Raw genomic sequence first — 20,640 nt, forward strand, 5'->3', positions numbered from 1 at the left:
TTTTTGATGCAACTACATAGTAGTTAAGGACACTTAATATGAAGTGGGACCATTTTTTCAAATATTAATCCAAACTATGTTTTTTAAAACAATTTTTAGCTTTAACCCTTTAACTGCCCCACTAAGATTTTTTTTGATTGCACTTCTGAAAATATGTATTGAAAGACCAATTTATTTAAAAAACAATCAAAATAAAACATTTTTGAACACTAAATCATTTTTATTTTTTGAAGTCATAAAATATTTCAGATTCTCATTTATCACCTTTTTTTTGCCATAAAACCAAAATCAAGAGAAGATGTGCAACAGGATTATGTTTGCTTGACTTTCTTGTAAACTATCAATACTGTATGTGTAAAACATTATTTAAAACAATCATTCTTTAAATGACTTTAACAGTCATAAAACGGCCAAAATATGGTCAACCATTTGGTAGGGCAGGCAGTTAAAAATATGTACTCAATCAGTAAGTTTTTAAGGGGTTTATTTTGAATAAACAAAATAGTAAATTTTTGGAATTTTTTTTTACTTAAACTAAACTGCTTTATATATATATATATATATATATATATATATATATATATATATATATATATATATATAATTATTTTATATAATATATATTTTATATATATATATATATATATATATATATATATATATATATATATATATATATATATATAAAATGCAAAGCCACATTTTCAGGAGCATGACTCCATTGACTTTCCCATTTGGCTGCATTCATTATTATTTCATAATTATTTTTGCATTACCGAAATGTGTGTGAACAATAGAAGATAAATATGTGATCCATTGGTGCAGATACTTAAAATATGGTGCAATCGTTTGTTTTATCTGTCACATCATCTTGTTTTATCTTGCTCCTTGTCACAGCTCCACCCAGCAGAATTTTGCAAGCTAAAACTCTAGTGTGACTACAGCTTTAATCCACTCTTCAGTGTCTAATATACCTAATATTCCAATATACTTCCTTTGATTAACAGTTAAGATATTAATAATTTTAAAGGTGAAAAATAGCAAAGTTTGTACTAGCATCCTTTGAGAAATTGAAAGTTCAAAAGAGCCATCATTTATTTGAAAAATAAAAAAGTAAATATGTAGTATCAATGTCACTTTTTATTAATTCGGTGGGTTAATAAAAAAATAATATAAAAAAAAAAAGCAAAGTTTGAATAGTATAGTGTATGTTTTGAATTGTGTATTGCTTGAGTTATCAGTGTGAAAGTAGCCTGGCACAACAGAAAAAAAAAATCCTCATTGTTGCTCCCTACGATGAGTTAGCAAATTCGCAGACAAGCCAATTTAGCAAGAAGACACACTAATGGCCCTTAAGTCATATTTGTTTGAGTCCTGATTTCAGTCTTATCCAAACTGTAGTGTTTAAGTACAGCAGCAGCCACTCATCTAATTTTGTTGCTATGGATACATGCCTCCTCTGCCATTATGGAATAATTGAGTCACCCGGGCAGCTCCATCCCCTCGCACCCACCAGCAGGCGTTTTCAGGGAAAGACAGGCCTGACCACACACGCAACCACCAATGGGATTACACAACGGCTGACGGGAATTGCTCAAGTATGAGGAAAGTGTCTGTGCAACAAAAGCAATGATGAATCTTTAAATATTTTTTTGTGCAAATACATTTGTGTTCACCTAAAGTATATCCTGACACTGATTCTAGTGCATAATGCAATGACTAATGGAAATCAATAATCAACTTTTATTATTTAAGAGTACAAAAACACTGTGCAGTAGCCACGAGACAACGTGATGACTCCTAAAGAGACTATTAAATCAGCTACAATCCTTTATTGTTTTTCGAGCAAAAAGCTTCCACCTGGAGCCGTCCACTGCTCTTTCTCTGATGTACTAGAGCTCTGGTTGCATTCTCTCGCATTACACTCCATAAAGAGCGAGGCAGGGTGTGTAGAGCGTCTGGCTGATGGCCATTTCCTCACATTAATATGTTGAGAGCTGTAATGTTTCATCTGCAGCTCCTTACATGGCATCTCTGCACTCTGCAGACAGACAATAGATCACAGTATACTCGATCGCTTTCCAAAAACGCATTCTGTCATTCATCACTTGCATTGCGTCATTCATTTAAATCTCCATTGCACAATTCTGCCAAACGCTTGACATATCACAACTGCTTTTCTGAATTAGCTGGTTCTCTGGCTTTACTTTCAGATCTGATAGCTTACGGGAATAAGCAGCTTGTTGTTTCCCGACAGGTTTCCATGTGTTACGATGCCACATATCTGAGTTTGGCCTCTTGCTTTCATGCCCCCCCTGACCGCAGCCGCTCCCACAATGTCTGAGGCATGATGAGTGATCCAGCAGTCAAACCCCTCAGCTGTTCCTAGACATCACACAGGCCACCCGCTGGGCTTTTATAATGGTGTCTGTGTAGCCCTGAAGAGCCGGACCTTGATGGTCAAAAGGTTAAGGCCCTGATATACTAATGGCAAAGTTCTTTTTCATTTGTCTCTTAGGGTTAAAAAGAAATTTGAAACACATGTGGTATTTTCTCAAGAAAAATCCTGCATGCACTAATCTTGCATGAATTCCATGTTAATCCAGACTGGGTTTTTTTTTGTTGGAGATGCTATAGCTGATAATTTATCTCAGTTATGGTGTTCTTAAGTAAAATTGGGTGGTTCAGCGCTTCCTTTAACCAGAATGAGGACTACAAAACTAGTAAACTGCATCCCATGCTCATCCTAGCTAGGCCTGTTATGATATCTATTTTTTATACGTCTGTTTTGTAAAATATATTGCGATAAACAATATGCCACTCATTATATAATGCCAGAATGACAATATAATATCATCATAATGCATGTACACTCTTCCAAAGAACACATCATATTTTATTCTTAAGAATATTTAATTTTAGTCAATTTAACAATTAGGCATTGGAATAAGAACGTGAAAATGCATATCTTGAATAAATAATAATGAATGTTAACAAAAAAAAGTACAAGGTTAATACTAATAGTAAGAGGCTGCGATATCTGGTGCTAGACTTATTTTTATTTGTCAGACACCCAGATGAAAATACAGGGCGATTTAAAAAAATACCACAACTTTGAAAATCAAGAACTCACCAAAGAAGAAAAGCTTGCGATTTAAGGAAGTTCTGAATTTTTTTAAAAACTTTGTTAAGTACTCTTCACATTGAATAATTACCCAAGGTCCCATGATGTTTCTTTGACTAAATACAGATTTTCAAAGTTGTGGTATTCTTTTGAAATCTCCCTGTATACTAAAGTAATTTATAGTAAATACTAGGTTTGCATGGTTTACCGGTACTTTGGTAGTCTCGTGAAACTTTGGCTCAAAAATACTGGCTATCTACAATACATAATGTTGCATGTAACAGTCATTAAAATGCTCACACGCTTGTACAACAATAGACCATTCAATTTTTTAACAGTTTGTGGAGCACTTTAAGGTTGCAAAACTGTGTAGAATTCACACTTTTTATCGTAGCCTATTGCTCTTTTTGAAATGAATTTTGCTCTGTATAATTTGCTCTTTAAATTGGTATCTTTAAATTGTATGTATTTTTTGTTGATCAGTTATCTACAAAATAAATAAAAAGAACTAATGCATTTTACAAGAAGTGATGTGCAAATACTTTTTTCCATAATAAGGGAACTATTATTTAAATTCAAGTAGGCCTATTATAACACAAAATATAGTATTTCTGACAATGTTCTTTATTTCATAGATTTGAATTATGAATTACAATATCAAAATATGACTTGGTATGATGATACTTCAGCTGGTAAAGTATCGTAATGTGAATTAGTGGTATCGCGACAACCTTGGTAAATACTATAGTGTTTTTTTAACTATACTGACACCTCCAATAGATAGAAATGTTACATGATCAGCTAAAATGTTGCTAGGTTTTTATGCCACACCAAAAATGATTGAGGTCTAGTCGATACATTAATTATTGTGACAGGCCTAGTCCTAGCATCCAAAGAATACCATCCACAAGTGACAAACCAGATAAATGCACTGCCTGTGTGATGTCATTTTTTTTTTATCAACAAGTCTGCATGCGGCAAAGTGTGTGTTTGTGCAGACAGCGCAGATACAACAACGTATGCACTTTTTTGGAAGTTTTGTTGATCCTCTGTTCAATTATTATGTTGTGCAGATATAACTGTGTGTGATGGGCTAGGGTGGTCAATTTTTGATACCATCAAACCTCCTCCTTATTTTACCTCGCTATACTGTATTACTTTGCATAGTAAAAAAAAAGTATGACATAAGGCTCAGACAGTGTCACCAATCTGTTGGCTTGTGCCTTAACCAATCAGAAACTGAATACTGTATATGCGACCCTATGTTGAGGTATTTCCATCGCGGTCACATTTCTGTTGTACATTTTGCAAGTTGCCTCATCTGTATTTACCGCTTCCCACTTTTCGTTCGGTCAAAACTCAAAATACTGCCAAACTGCAGAAGTTGTGTTCTTATTCGAGACCAGGTCACTTGGTGCGCTACTCGCCAACTTTCCCCACCTCTATCTGTCTCCTTCCCTGTGATGACAACCACTCCTACACATTTTTAGGCATTAAATACATTATATTGAATCCTTGTCTCCTATATAAGTGCATTGTTTTATATAATGCTATAAAGGTATTAAAACTGATATCGTTGCTATTTTTAGATTCCGCGCTATACCATATTACTGTATTATCGCCCAAGCCTACAGTGTGAGATGGAGTAGAACATGGAAAATTAAAGACAACCATGCTTTCAGCAACCAATGGCAGTTTAAATGTGTTTTACAGCCAGTGTGAAACTTAGCTTAGGTCATATGGTTCAAGGTTTCAAAAACAAACTTCAGATGAATGTTTAACTTTTTGCTTTTCTTAGTTAAGAATTACACCAGTTTATTCTTTGATTTTCATTATGGTATATCAGGGCCTTTAAGGTGTTGTTAATCTAATGTTTCGCATGTTAGCATTCTCATTATGTGAGATAAAGAAACCTTTTTTTTTTAAATAAACAAATTCACCTCTTCAGGCAGCTAGTACAAAAAGAAAATGACTAAAATATGGTTAATATTAACACACTCTTGAAGAATGCATTGATACAGGACACACTATAAATAAGATTTTGGATAGATGGATAGATCATATTAAACAAATACGCCCAGATTTTTGTTATATTGTATTTTTTTTTGTTTTAAAGGGATTATATAATAGAGCATATGTAAGATCTGACAAAGTTATTTATAAAAATTAAGGGCATACTGTGCATGCTGTAAACTTAACGTTATTAATTTATCTTTCTGAGAGATTTTGTATGTCCTGGTTTTTATACCTATCTTTCCTTCTGAAAAAATAAAATAAACAATAATAAAAAAACATTTTGAAAACCAATAATTCCATAAAATACTCTTTTGCGCACGCACACGCACACACACTGAAGGTCTGCTGAAATGTTTCTGACGGCTATATTGACCTCTAATAGGCAACACTGCAACTATGACAAAAAAAACAAGTTTGCTTGAGAATTCTGTTCTATTTATGGGCACATCTTGTGACATCATGTCTTACTTCTGCTTCATTCAGATGTCTTTGGTCTGTGTTGAGATCATATTTCAGGTAAACCACAACAAAGCTAAAAACTGTGGAATAAAACACACATTTTCGTTTAGGCAAGCCAGTCAGCTGTGCTAGCAGTTCTGTTTAAACTATATATTCACATATTCACGCAAGACATATGCTCACATAAACACACAGTTATTCACATCTGTAACCAGCACTAAATGTTCAGGAAATACTTAACATGACTCACTGGGACTTCACATTTTCCAAACCCTAAGCAGGGCCACACAAACGTAACTCTTCCCGTTAGCCCACAGAGCTGCAAATGTATATCCAAGTGAACATAACAGAGATAATATTTGGCATTCCAGAAGAAAATGTGTGTTTATGATGTTTAAGTTGAGGTTTAGGGGATGGAGAAAGGGGCACAGAAAAGGAAAACATACAGTCCAAACCCTCTGTAATTGTGGCTCTTTAAAGACTTTTTCCTGTTTCCATTAGTTAACAAACATGTTGAAAAATTCTAAGCTTTACTTTTGGATGAGTGTGCGCCACGTGTTTTCCATCATGCAGGCAAAGTGATCACGCTGACGAAAAAAACACTCGCCAAATACCTTAATAAGAAATGATTTAGAGAGAGAAAGAGGGAAAAAGAACAGTGTTCTTGCAAAAAGTCAGGGACATTTCTTTTCACCCTGAGAAAACAGACACCTGTACTCAAACATATCACAGTTCCCATATATCACAAGACAAAACACACAGCTTGCTCTGAAGATTATTGGCCAAGTGTAAACACTTTTACACTTATACAGGATTAAACACTAATGATTATTTTTAAAGGCCCGGTTGGGCCAACTGATTTTTTTTTAAACATACTTTAATGTGTCAAAAATGAAAACTCTAGTTGTATACACTTTTTTCATCATAATGTATTCTTTTTGCCAAAAAATGACAAGTTTAACATTGTTAAAATTTCATTGTCACATTTCTTGAGGAGAGAATTACATAAATGAACAAAAATATATTTGTTGGGCTTTTGGTCCAAATTGATTGACTATATCTTATATTCAACGCAATATATTTCTGTAATAAATCCTTACGTTTCATTCCTATTTATAAATATTATGTCTACTCCCCCTTACTTCTGTATTTTTAAAAATATCTGTAAGCTATATAGAGTTTACATGGGAAACCTATTCATACAAACTTTGGATGAAAAACAATGACCTAGAACAGGTTGATTGGTAAACAATAACATTACAGCAGTAAATACAATATATACATATATTCATTATTATTTAAATAATGTTATATTCATTACTTATTATACCATTAAGATTATCTAAGTATTTACCCCCTAGTTAACCTCTGTGCCTAAACAGGCCCAAGGCCTTCCTGAATAAACAAACAGCTTTTAACAGTCAGCACCAGAAACAGACCACTTGTGCGTCTGTTAGAGTCTTTGACTCTAACCCCTGACCTTAAAAATACCCATGTCAACCAACCAGTAATGATTTGTATTCAAAATATATATACTGTATTTTTATTTTTATTTTTTGCTCATCGATCACTGGAGAGAATTGTATTGTAATTGTATTGTTGAAAAAAGTAGATTAGGATAAAGTAAAGATCATCATGTGTGATTAGGAGTCTGAAAAACTTGTAACAAAGTTGATCTTTTTTTTTTTGTTATGTGATTAAGTCAATTTCCCTCACAGGAGTAATTTTGATATCATTTCAGTGTGTGGCACTGAAAAATCTGCATTGCAGTTGCTGATAAACTATTTTAAAAACAGGCATCACTGGGCTCTAAGAGAAGCATCTGTGTTTATTGCAGTCTGTCTGTTCACAAACTAAAAACATTACAACTAGTGATATTCCAAAATTAATTACTGAGCAATTCCATTGTTATGGATGTGACATTTGCAATAAAATTTCAAAACATAAACTCCTGAAAGTAAACGTCAACATTGTATTGAAGCAACTGCTTATATTTTCTAAAACAACTAACCACAGAGTTATGGGAGCAGAAAAATATCAATCTGTAAACATTTCTTATTTTTTAAATGAGGAAAATAAACATGCGTTATGCATGTGACAAAAAATGTTTGCTAGATTACGGTATACAGCATACTTTATATAAATTCTGTGAATTAAACTGCACAACCCAAATGAAACAATGCCAATCAAAAGCATAAGAGTTGGCTCACTATAGAACAAAAATAAATAATTTTATTTCACTTGACATTTTTGCATTAATGAGGGAAAAGCTTGTTTACGGTGGTGACACTTCCGTTATGGATGTGACAGATGGGAAATTGCCACTTGTGTGACTTTAGTAAAACAAATATAATAGTTTGAAAACACTGACAGAGACAATTTTGAGCATTTTAAAGTACTGCAAAATACTTACCTACACAAAAAATGTGGAAACGGTTTCACTATTTTGGTGAAAACCTAATTTTTTTCCATGGCAAGGTTGACATTTGCATGAAATTGCTCTATTATTATTTAGCTTTTGACTACAGTCTGCCTCTAGATAATTCTCCAGACAATTCAGGCATAGTTTGCTATTCTAGCATGATTTGTGGTCATGCTAAAGTGCGGCCTATTATCTACACAGCCAAGGCTTAGTTTTTTTTTAACCAAGCGATTGTTTTAAGCCAAAACAGAAGCTGACACAGACCAAACACAGCACTGGAGAAGTGCACAATCAACACTGTTTTTGGTCAATCATTTGGGGACTCCAAAACCATTCTAGCCAAAATCTTTTCCAGATTGCATAAAACGGCAACATATCAGATCTCTATTTTTAAAGCTTTTTTTTTTTTTTTTTTACAAAAAATACTTTTACATGTAGCATTTAGCTGCAGAGTGCAAGTTAAACAAAAACAAATGCAATATCAGGTCATATACAGAAATCAGAGAGTAAAATCCAATACCCTTTAAGACATTTAAAAAAAAAAAAACAAACATTTATTTCCAAACATTTTAAGACCTCATCACCACTTTAGGTCTGAACCGGTAACATTGGCAACATTTTAAATATATTCACTAAATACTGATTGTACAAACTAATCCTAAACTAAAATATTATTAATAAACTCATGGTACTGCCTTGGTTACTGCACTAAACAAAGCAGTGTCACATCAAATATAGTTAGATTTTATCGATTTCATAAACATTCAGCTTCATGAACATTCATACTTTAGCATACAACTATAATTATACAACTGTAGTATCAAAAATGATGAAGATGTAATACCTTGTAACAGCATTTAAGAGTTTTTTAAGGGCCTTAAATTTCTCTAAATTTATTTATCAACTTTTAATACTTTTTAAGACCCTAAATATACTGCTATTAAGTGCCTTCTACAATCCTCTTTGAATGTTGAGACTGGAAAACTAAGTATGGATAGCCATGAATGTTAGCTTCCTACATTTTTGCCGCTGCTCCATCAGACATATTAATAATCCAGAGCAACAGCAACATGGTGCGATGTTGTATCTGCAAACTCTGTTGTGGTTGTTATTGTTTTTGAGGTAGACTTACCAACAAAATGTCACTGTAATAAAAAAACAATGCATACATTCGTAAAAAGAAAGAGCTTCACAAGACATACAAATTAGATTTGAACAATTGCAAAGCACAGTAAGGACAGTCAATCATTTGCATCAGATGCCAAAGGGATATACAAATAATTTGATTTGGATTGACAGTTTGAGCTTTAGATCATCCTAAAGAAATGATTCACACTGGGCATTGTTGAAGTCAAGCCACTTTGTGCGACCACATAAAGTGATTGGATTTCAGGCTGAGTTAAGAGACTGAGGAACGAGAGACGGAAAAACAGACTAAAGGGGGAAAATGAATAATAAAGGGAAAGAGAAAAAGTGATTTCTTACTGATGTAGAAAGTGGTGGGTGATTCTGTTCCCTCATACTTCAGGTCCAGAAGACTGCTCGTTTTAGTGTCATGACGGAGCCAGAGAGAAACCCCCAAGATTACACAACCAGCCAGCTAAAAACAACACAAAGAGGAAGAGAAAATGCTTGAGTTTACACCAGTTTCGGCACCCTGTTATTAAACACACAAACGAAACCATCAAGACTTTTTTGCAAACTTTATTGACGACATTTTTACAAGTGTTTACATGCATAGTGACACCTTTCTTTTTCAACTAGACTTTTAAATTGGAGAATGGATGCATTTCGTCCTTTGGGTCGTTCTCTTGTAGTCTGCTTATTTTCCATTCAACAAAGAAAAGAGAGACACATTCTGTGCGGCGGGGGAGGGAAGGATCTTGTTACAGACCCCATCTAGAGGCCCACAGTGCCGAGGGTTAAGAATATCAAAACATCACTGTACGACACAGCAGCACGGTTCAGCCCGCTTTCTCCTCACATGGTTCACAGTGATGCGCATTCAGTTGAGAGAGGCCCATAAACACATGGCATATTCACGAGAGAGGGTGCTCACAGACTCATGCGGCCAGGGGGAGGGAGAGATAGAAAATGGGGGAAAAGGAAAGAGGGCGTAGGCAGTCGAGAAGACCATTTAAAGTGGCGCTACAATGTGTGGTATTGTATGCGCGAGGGATAAGAAGCGGGAAAGTTGAGGGTGGGGGAGGGAGAGTCTGCGTGACAGGCACCAGAGGTTTATTTGGCTTTGTTTATATTGCTTTATTTACAGCAAAAATCGCTGTCAAATCAGACAAGATCTGGGCCCTACGAGAGCAGCTGGATCTCGTCAGGAATGCGTAGGCTCTGTGGAGGAATGCGGCTTGCAGATAAAAAGACCGTCAAGAACCTGGTGGGTGCCGTTAGAAGCAATGAGATCCGGCAACACCACATGCACGAGGGGGGAGAGTAACGGGAATGTGAGACAGACCACTAGGGGGAATGCTGGGATGGGCAGAAAGCACAGCTCTGGCGGTGAAAACAATAGATTTGTACTTCCTTCCCTTTCTGTCTCTTTGTTCTGCTGCCTCTTTCCAATCAAGGATTCCTCGCTCACACCGGTTGTACATCTGCAAACAGCTGCATCGCCACAGTTCTTCACCACAGGTCAAACCAAAACGCATCTGTTGGTGCAATTTGTACACACCACACCCCCGAAACAAAAAAAGCACTGGACACTTTCTCTTCTCTCTAAATGCTTTTCCCACCATTACTCTTTCACACCTGTTGATGTAAAATGAAACCATAGCCTCTCATCGGCAAAGTCAAGACAACAGCTTTGGAGAATTGGCTAAATGAAGCTAAGATGACTACCTGAAACTTAATAAGCTGAAATTAAAGCAATAAAAAAATTATAAAACTGACAAAAAGCACAAGGTTGCTAAATGTAAACTATTATTTAAGTAAAACTCTAAAAGCAAAACAAAACTCTTATTCAGAATATTAATAAATATAATATTGGCTAATTGGTAACATTTTATTTTGTGTAGTACACTACGCTATCTGTATACTAACATGCTGGATAATGTACAGAGAGCTTGATCCACAAACAATATTTGAATAAGAAACTTTTTGCTTGCCTCCCAATTAAACACAAGGGACAAAACACTTTTCCAGAGAGGGTAAAAGTATGAGAGAAAGAGTTCCTTCCATTTCTCTTTCTGTCTATCCCACTCTTTCCAAAGGCCAGATAGGCCCATTCCAGAGCTCCAACAGCCTGCTGCTTAGCAACTGAGTAAACAGTGGGGCAGCTAAAGGGAGAGGTTCATGGAGAAGCTCTGTCACTTTAAGCAACTCTGGCTTCCATGGAATCCACATTACATTCACTTATAATGAGTTGGGGAATATCTGAGTAAACAGAGATTCCCCTAAACACAGGATTTTCCCGTTGACCAGAGGTGCCAGGGGGAGTTCTAACCTGAATAAGCCATAATTCTAGTGGGGCAATCTCCCTTCTCAGTTTCCATACTTAATATATGCCATTTATTTTGTGTAGAGCTAAACACAAGGATTAACTTAATAATAATCTATTTGTCATAAAGGATATTTGGCCATTTTATAAGCTATTACAGGCAAAAATATTGCGATCCATGCTATAATGTGTTTAAATGAAAGCAGAGTATGCTCATAAAAATGTTTACTGGTTGAATTACAACTTTTATTATAAATTTCAAAACATCAAATGGACAGAAAAGCATGACCTCATGACTACTCATTACACTCTACAGGTTAAATACACAATCACAAAAACAAAACAACAAACTATTAAGCAGAGAGCAAATAAAGAACCAGCGGTGAGTGGACATGAAATGGAAACTGCAATGATCTTTTGTTTCCTATTGTGACATTTATGCAAATGGAAATAGCTTTTTGAAAAAAAAATGCTGTGTAGACCTTGAGTTGAAGTTTGACAGCTAGTGAAATTCATGCAAGTACTGAAGGGGAATGAATCAAATTCATCTTGCTATTGGACAACCTTACTGGCCAGGCCTTACACTGGTGGAAACATTATCAGAGAAGCGCCATCAGACAAATGTCATGACACAGGAAACAAAAGATCATATCTGCTTGAGTTGGCATGAAGTGAAAACTGCAAAGTGTGACTGACAGCCAGCAGATTACTAGCGCAAAAAAACAAAAGAAAAAACATGGTCAGTGTGCAAATACACCTTAATATATTTAGAAGACAAGATCTATTTATGTAAAGTGACTTTGCTACTTTGAGTTCTCCACTAAGGAAAGCATCATCAAACATGTACAATAGCCTATTGGTGACCGTCTAGATGTACTATAAGTTGTTTTGCTGGTTTAAAATAGTTTTGACATAAAATATTATTCAAATAATGTATCATCAGTGGCTTTCTATTTGTGCAAGGTGGGAGGGAGATAAAAAATACCAAATAACAAAAAAATTGTATCCACATTAATGTCTTACTTCCATTCTCATGCTTTAAATATTTGCAGCCTGGTTAACACTGTTTTTTTATTGTTTTTCTTTATTTTATCTATGTATGCCTTTTTTTTCAGAGCAAAGCATCAATATTTGGGGAATTGCTTTCCTGATGAGGAAGGAAGTCTGACTGTGACTGAAAGTATAATGGAAGACAGTCAAACGTTTCAAGAATTCATGCATGAACATGGTTATTTAAAAATTTTTTCCCCATTTTTTTTCTTTGCCCTCCTTTGAATTTTTTTTTCTTTTTCAAATATTTCCCAAATGATTTTTAACAGAGCAAGGACATTTTCACAGAATGTCTGACAATATTTTTTCTTCAGGAGAAAGGCTTATTTGTTGTATTTCGGCTTGAATAAAAGCAGGTTTAATTTTTAAAAAAATCATTTTAAGGACAGAATTATTACTATTAATTATCCCCTTTAAGCTATATTTTTTAATGGTCTACAGAACCAACCATCGCTATACAATAACTTACCTAATTACCCTATCCTGCCTAGTTAACCTAATTAACCTAGTTAAGCCTTTAAATGTCACTTTAAGCTGTATAGAAGTGTCTTGAAAAATATCTAGTCAAATATTTTTTACTGTCATCATGGCAAAGATAAAATAAATCAGTTATTAGAGATGAGTTATTCAAACTATTATGTTTAGAAATGTGTTGAAAAAAATCTCTCTGTTAAACAGAAATTGAGGAAAAAATAAACGGGGGCTAATAATTCAGGAGGGCTAATAATACAGACTTCAACTGTATATATCTTATATATGTTTTTATATATAAATATTGAAATAAGTAAATATATATTAGACATGCTCCGATCAGGATATTTGCAGCTAACACAGGCAGTCATTGTGATCAGCCGATACCGAGTACCGATTTTGATGCTTCAAGCTTTTTATAACGTTTATAACAATGTGATTTGGAAACATTGCTCATATGTTGTAGCACTGTGGATGTATAACCTAAGTTGTAAACAAACACGTGCGATCGGTTCATGAGATCGGCCAGATTAGAGAGTACCTATCGAGTTGTGAACCGTGATTATCGGCCGATCAATCGGAGCATCCCTAATATATTAGGTTTAAGTTTTTTCCATTGTTCAGATAGATGGTAGCTTCATAACATCAACAACCAATTTTTAGCAAATTTAAACAAACTTTTAACAAAATTAAGACGATGCAAAAACTGATCAAATGTATGCCATCAACTTGCATAAAATGACTATAGGTAAAAGACTAAACAAAACTCTTATTTAACATATTAATAGATATAATATTGGCTAATTGGTGACATTTTACTTTATACACTTGTATACTTGCATGCTGGATAATGTATGAAGAGCTTGATCCACAAACAATATTTGAATAAGAAACTTTGATGCTTTTGGGTACTTTTATCTATTGAGTAGATAAAAGCACCCCAGTGCATGCATGTCAATAAAAACACAATTCGAGACAAGAGCACCTAACATAAAATACATTTTGTTTAAAAATCAGCACAAATATGGTGGAAATTTGAAGTGCCTATCTTAAGGCTGATTTATACTTCTGCTACCTATGCCGTCGCCGACATGCACCTCTCAAAAAATGTAACTACACGTCACAACGATGCGTAGCACAAGCTCTGTGATTGGTTGGCTTGGTAGCGCTGACAAGTCTCGGGGGAACCGAGAGCCGCGTGAGCGGTGCGAGCCCGATGGAGCGATTGTTTCCAAGTGTGGAGTCCCGTGAAGGAGCTCCAAATGGAAAATGTAATTGTTTTGTGTTTACCTCATAGTTAAAGTTGTTGCATGTCCGCCGGTTCCTGCCTCAAAATGAGCGAGTTTGAGCCACTTGTACATTCAGGAAGAGTTCAGAAAAAACACAACATCAGCGAAGAAACTCGTCACAGAGGAACATTAACACCTCACTGCCAACTAGCATTTCGGAAGTGTTAATGCAGACCAACAGAGACAGCGCGCAGAGATATAATAAATGCACAGCTACACGTGTAGCATGCGTCGTGGGTTACACTGGTCACATGACGCAGAAGTATATACCAGGTTTTACAGTGCAACTTTGCTTAAAGGATTACAAAACACCAAAACACATTTTTTTGAGCTTTTCTCATCTGGAAATGGTGAAATCTGGATTTGTCGCTTGTCTCCTCCTAATAAAAACTTGCATCTAGTTAGTGTTGATTGTCCTGTCTCTACAGATTTGGTAAGTGAGCGACTAGTGGGCTTTGTTTGTTTATTCAAAGGCAAAGTTAGTTTGTATCGTCACAAGTACTCTGTGTTTAAAGACGGACCTTAGTAAAGTGATTTCTAAGTTAATAAAGTTTACAGTACGTTAATATCACTTCAATATTATGGACTGAAAAATCTGCTGTAAATGCTGCTCTCCGAGTGTAAACATGTAAGCACCACAATCAAACTTACCGTCGTGGAAGATTTTCGCCGCATTTTGTGACACGCGGCTTTCTGACACTACCTACCGAGTGCATCTAAGTTACAGAAAAATGCGGAGGGTTTTTTTCTCCCATTCGCCGTGCGGTAACAAACACTGCATGAAAGATACACGCTTCCAGCAATTCCTCGAATCAAATATCTCTTTTGTCACGAGGTGCATGAATGAAATTCCTGAATAAAAGAGCCAAACTGCAGTTAAAGTCCACTTTTTAATAATTTGGCAAATAATTCGAACACTGATGTCCATGTAAACACAGTCACTGTCTTTCTCCTCTGCGTCTGTGTTTGTTTTGCCTGTGTGAAAATCAGCGTGTGCCCAAACCGACACTCCCATTTTTATGCAAATTGTTTACGGACCATGCCTTTTTCCCACCACCAACACTCCCCCCCCAAAACAAAGCTGGACACGCCCACTTTCCTGAGGTTTTCCAAAGTAGAGTTGTGAAAACACTGCTGAAACAAGGGGGTTTCATGGCCCTTTAAAGAAATATATACAAAGCTATGTAATTAAGCTTTACAAGACACCAGCATTTCTCTCATCAGCTTATATCTATGTTTTGTTTGTCATACTTATTTATAAAAGAATACTCAACACATGAAGTCAGTGATGATTCATTTTCACCTATGTAAATGGGTTGCCAAGGGAACACAAGCAGAGACCGATGCCCTGGATTGAGCATTACAAGCTGTTTGGATCATATTGCTTAATATTTCCTGAAATATGGCATCTACAGTACCTTACCCCACACACACACACACACACACACACACACACACCTGTTCTTATATCCCAATGGGGACTCTCATAGATGCAATGGTGGTTCAACTATAACCAAATATTCTATCCCCCTACCTTAACCCTACCCCTAAACCAATCCCTCACAAGACACAATCTGAAATTTTACATTTTCAAAATACTTCATTCTGTGTGATTTATAAGCATGTTTACCTCAATTTTGGTCTCCATGGTGACACAAGTCCCCATGAGCACATGCATTCAGGTCCCCAAGTATAAACACACAAACATCTTCTTATCTCTTCCACTGTTTTCACCCTGTTTAAGAGTCTAGGAATCAGAGCCCCCTTCTCAAACCTCTCCCTTCTGTTGCCAACAGTCTGGTGCTGCTTCTATTTTTGACCCATGATGAACCAGTGTGAGGTGGTTGTAGAATGCGTGGCATGTCAAAGCACGAAGCTCAGAAGTGGCAGGCCCATACCTTCTGTCAGTCCCCCTGCACCCATTCTCCATTAACCACAGCCTACTGTCAAACTCATCCTATGGCTTGGCAATGGACTCTTAGATTTAACACCTTCTGTATAGATATTTTTCCACCACCATCTGTATGGGTCAGTCCTCAAAGCAAAATTCCTCAAAATAATGGTGCCGTTTTACCATGTTCATTCACACATGAGGGGTCTCACCACCTGTTGGGCCTGTAGAGAAATCAGCATGTGTGTTAAAGCCATTAGGCAGTGGGAAAATATGCTCCCGTTTTATGATTGGTGCTGGTTTCGAGTTTCACCACAAGTTTCTTAATGGATTTAGATTCTCAATGTGGTTAAAGGCCCAATCATACCATTAACCAGAAAGCTGTAAAACATCAACTCTGCATCAACAGCACTGTTATCAGTGCATATATCATTTTAAATGCTCTTTAAAGTCTAATGTTTTATGGTTCACCAGTTGGAAAAAGGCTTTCTGAAAGTGGTTTTAATTACATAATACTATTATGTGTCATATCATCACCAGTTGTGGTGTGGCCTTTGCAATTACAATAATTTTAAAGGGATAGTTCACCCAAAATAGTCAATTGTGTCATCATTTACTCACTTGAGTTGCTTTATTTCTGTGAGACACAAAAGAAGATATTTCGAAGAATCTTTAAGGCTTGTAGACATTGACATACAGAGTATTGTTTACATCCATTTTCAACTATGCATGCCAGTGGCCAACAGTCAAAACATCTTCATTTGTGTTCAACATGAGGAGTAGGGCTGGGGGATTAATCCAAAAGTAATAGAAATTTTCATCGATATAATTTTACCAGGTCAATTTTTTCAATTCATTTCCCTACCACAAAGTCACTGCTTTGTTAAGGCTAATTTATCCTTATTATATTATGTTTAACGTATTATATCATTCTGATATTATACTTCTGCCAAGCACATGCGTACAGTCCAGTGCAGCCTTCGTATAACCGCACACCTCTCAAAAAAGTTTAACTACTGGTTAGGTAGTGGTGAAAAGGGTGGGCAATGCAATGAACCGCATTTTGGGCAATGTGTGTTTTAATTTCAGCTGTTCAGCATTGATGTTCAATAAAAAATCATAAATAGATAGATTGTGTGTGCTCCCTTCAATTATTTTAAAATCAGGTAATGCTTCCTTCATTCAAAAATTTCTCACTTGTAATATGTGCGCATGTTTACTGTACAAAACATGTCAGTGAACTCTGAGGGCAAAAACATGATTAAAAAAAAGTCCCTTTAAGGCAAGTCATTTCACTCGGTGGCCATCTTTGAAACGCCTCTTGGGCAGTATGCACGGGCATTCTGTTTGACTAGGGAAACATCAAATTCTACTTGCCAACTACTTACTACTTGCCAACCTTACGATGACATTTCATATTATGAATAACTAGGCCCATACGAAATCTGCGAGTCAAAATGTTCAATTAAGTGAGATTTTGATTTTGGGCCAAATTGCCCAGCCCTAATAAAGAGAAACTTATAATGGTTTGGAACCACTTGAGGGTGAGTAAACGGTGAGTAAATTTTAATTTCTAGGTGAATTTCCTGCTTTTCCATGGTGTTAATAGAGCTAAAGTCTAAAACTGTATTGAAACCATAATTACTGTCTTATTAATAATAATGACACTTTTTGAAAAAAAAAAAAAAGAGTTTAGTTTTTACACCCTCTTGAATAATTATCAGTACAGTTATGCAATGTTTATCTAAATTTTTATCAGAGATTGTTCAAACTAAGACTTGATAAGGTTAAGGATTCTCTTGACCAACAATTTCAATTATCTTCATAGTTTTTCTTTATTTTTATTTTACAGTTATAATTTCATAGTTTTTTTTTTCTTTTATCTAGGCCTCACATTAAGAGTTTAAGTTGCTAAAAGGAAATGAGTATTTACTGTTTTCTTTTTCTGAAATTAAGGAATCAATAGGCAGCATGACTAGTGTGAGTGTGACTATTAAGTTACTCACTGCCTTGATGGGCTGTGACTACCAAAAGGGTCTGGTCGGGTGGAATGTTTTATTGCCATTCACTTTTCCAGTTTCTTTTCCAAACTACAGCGAGTGGGAGGGACCATACAGGCAACGCCAATTTTATTTTTGCGTTTTTTAATCATTTCATTGTGTTTTACAGAGTGGCAAATTTACTTCGGAAAGTATTAGGAATTAAGACACTATATTGTAAACAAAACAATTACATTGATAGTTCAATAAACACGAGACTATCCTAAGACTGGAGTTTTGATCAACGGTGAGCAGTCCCCGTCCGTCCAATAACGCCCCGTCCGTTATTTTCACTCCGAGGTCGAAAAGGCTCATGTAGTTAACACTTTAACTGCTAATATTTTTATCTTAGCGACTACTAACATAGTTACACGTCTTCTAAATAAAATTCCGCATTTACAACATTACGTTTACAACGGATTAGACAAACTAGAAGTTATAGGTTCATCTTTGTTTTCCGTGATCAAAATGAGCAGCGCGGTTTAAATTCCTCTGCTGAACATGAAGAGTAAACAATCTTCCTAATACATAAAACCAATGGCGGTTTCTCAGGCCCGTGGCCCGCAGTGAATGACCACTCACCCAGAAGATGAAATTGAAGAAGAAGAGCATGTATTTGATGCATTTCGTGCAGCCTTCCACGCCCACGCCCATGGTGTCGGTTTCTGAAGGATGTTTTTAAAGCCGGTTGATGAAGAAGTGTCTGGATGAAGCCGCTGTTACGCAGTGCTCACGCAGACTGAGCTCCAATCTCCGAGTGCGAGTCGCTGCTTGCTTGGATTCAGCCGACGTAAAAACGGGCAACACCCAGTTTCCTCCCCCTTTTACAGCCCCCCTAAACACGGCCGAACAACAGTAGAGACCAGTGACTACAAGTGATGTATTAGTGACTAAAATACGCTTGATTCAAGACTCATTTCATGAACATTAAATAATAAATACTTATGCTAGATTTCAAGGTTCTTCTTGTTAAATTATTTCTGTAGACTATTGTTCGATCTTTCGCAGCATTTGCAATGCATTGTCGGTCGCACCGCCTTTGAACCCGTACCGAGCTGTTAAAATCGATGGACTTTGTTGGAAGTAGGGCTGAAATGATGACAGGGGCATCAATTACACTTAGCATAATAGCCATGTTTACAGGAGACTTGCTTTGTTCGTTCGTCCAAAATGATTGTATGTCTCCACCTTGTGGTTGAAAGGAAACACGACCGAATATAAACTGTTAGAAAGGAAGAAGTAACTAATGACAAGTAACACAGTGGTTCCCAAAGTTGGGGTCGGGACCCCCTGGGGAGTCGTGGGACAATGACAGGGGGTCGCTTGGTAATTTCCAAAAGTAAAAAAAAAATGTTGTTAAACAATTAACATATTTTATCCATAACTCATATACCATTAAAAAGTAGCCTAGTTAATGGTTATATAAAAAAACCAACAACATGCAAATTAGATTAACATACAGCAATAGCGGCAACGGCAGCAGATTGATTTTATAACACCAGGTTAAACTTTCTGACACCAATTAAATACATTAAAAATTAATGTAGGCCACAACTGAACATTGAGGATGATTTCTGAGTGGTGGTCTCCAAAATCAAACCAGGAATAAACTTAAAAACATTGTGCCTATCAGTCTTATTAGATGAGGTTAATATAAAATTAAACAAATTAATAAATGACTGTATAAATTATATCCTATGGTTGTGTTAGATTGTTGCATATTTTTGTGTTGTCAATATGCTCGTGTTTATATTGGCCCATTGTTGTGAGCGAAACATTTGTATATTTATAACCATCTCAGAGAAATGTGGTGGTCACGAGTCACTGGCATTGTTATTTTGGGGTTCGTGGGTTGAAAAGTTTGGGAACTCCTGCCATTGATAACACCTCTCCGTTATCCCCATCTACAAATGTACATAAAAGTCGTTTATGTACAGTGAAACATTATATATATATATATATATATATATATATATATATATATATATATATATATATATATATATATATATATATATATATATATATATAATGTTTCACTGTAATCAATTTACTTATTTGAATTTTATTAAGTAATTTGTTTTGTATTATTAAATTTTTAGAATTATTATTATCCATTTTAATTAAAATGTTTCTTTCATATGAATGTGCTTATTTTAATAAAATGCTTAATAATTAAAATCTTATTTTACTTTATCAGTTATTAGTTATTATCACTATAATTATAGCTATCATTAATATAATATAATAGTAAAATGGTATAATTAATTTTGGTGTTCATTTAAAAATACATATTTTTATGCTTTTTGTTCCTAAACATTTAACGGGCATATATAACCCTTGCATTTAGTAATATAATTCCAAAAATAAATGTAATTGAATGTCTGATTTTTATGATTGCAGAAATTCACAACTATTAGCAATGTTC

The 20,640-nt window shown here is 35.5% G+C and overlaps 1 protein-coding gene across 1 annotated transcript in view; it reads right to left on the reverse strand.

Moving 5' to 3' along the window:
* cd81a (CD81 molecule a) overlaps window positions 1–18,914 on the reverse strand; it is a 40,097-nt gene extending 21,183 nt beyond the window's left edge. Inside the window, 2 exon segments of the mRNA NM_131518.2 lie at window positions 9,507–9,621; window positions 18,795–18,914. Coding sequence (NP_571593.2) covers window positions 9,507–9,621; window positions 18,795–18,866 — 187 coding nt within the window. The 5' untranslated portion in view covers window positions 18,867–18,914.
* Window positions 18,915–20,640: the final 1,726 nt, after the last annotated feature.

This window comes from Danio rerio, chromosome 7 (genome assembly GCF_052040795.2).
Source record: "Danio rerio strain M-AB ecotype USA chromosome 7, GRCz13ab, whole genome shotgun sequence".
In the NCBI taxonomy this organism is placed as follows: domain Eukaryota; kingdom Metazoa; phylum Chordata; class Actinopteri; order Cypriniformes; family Danionidae; genus Danio; species Danio rerio.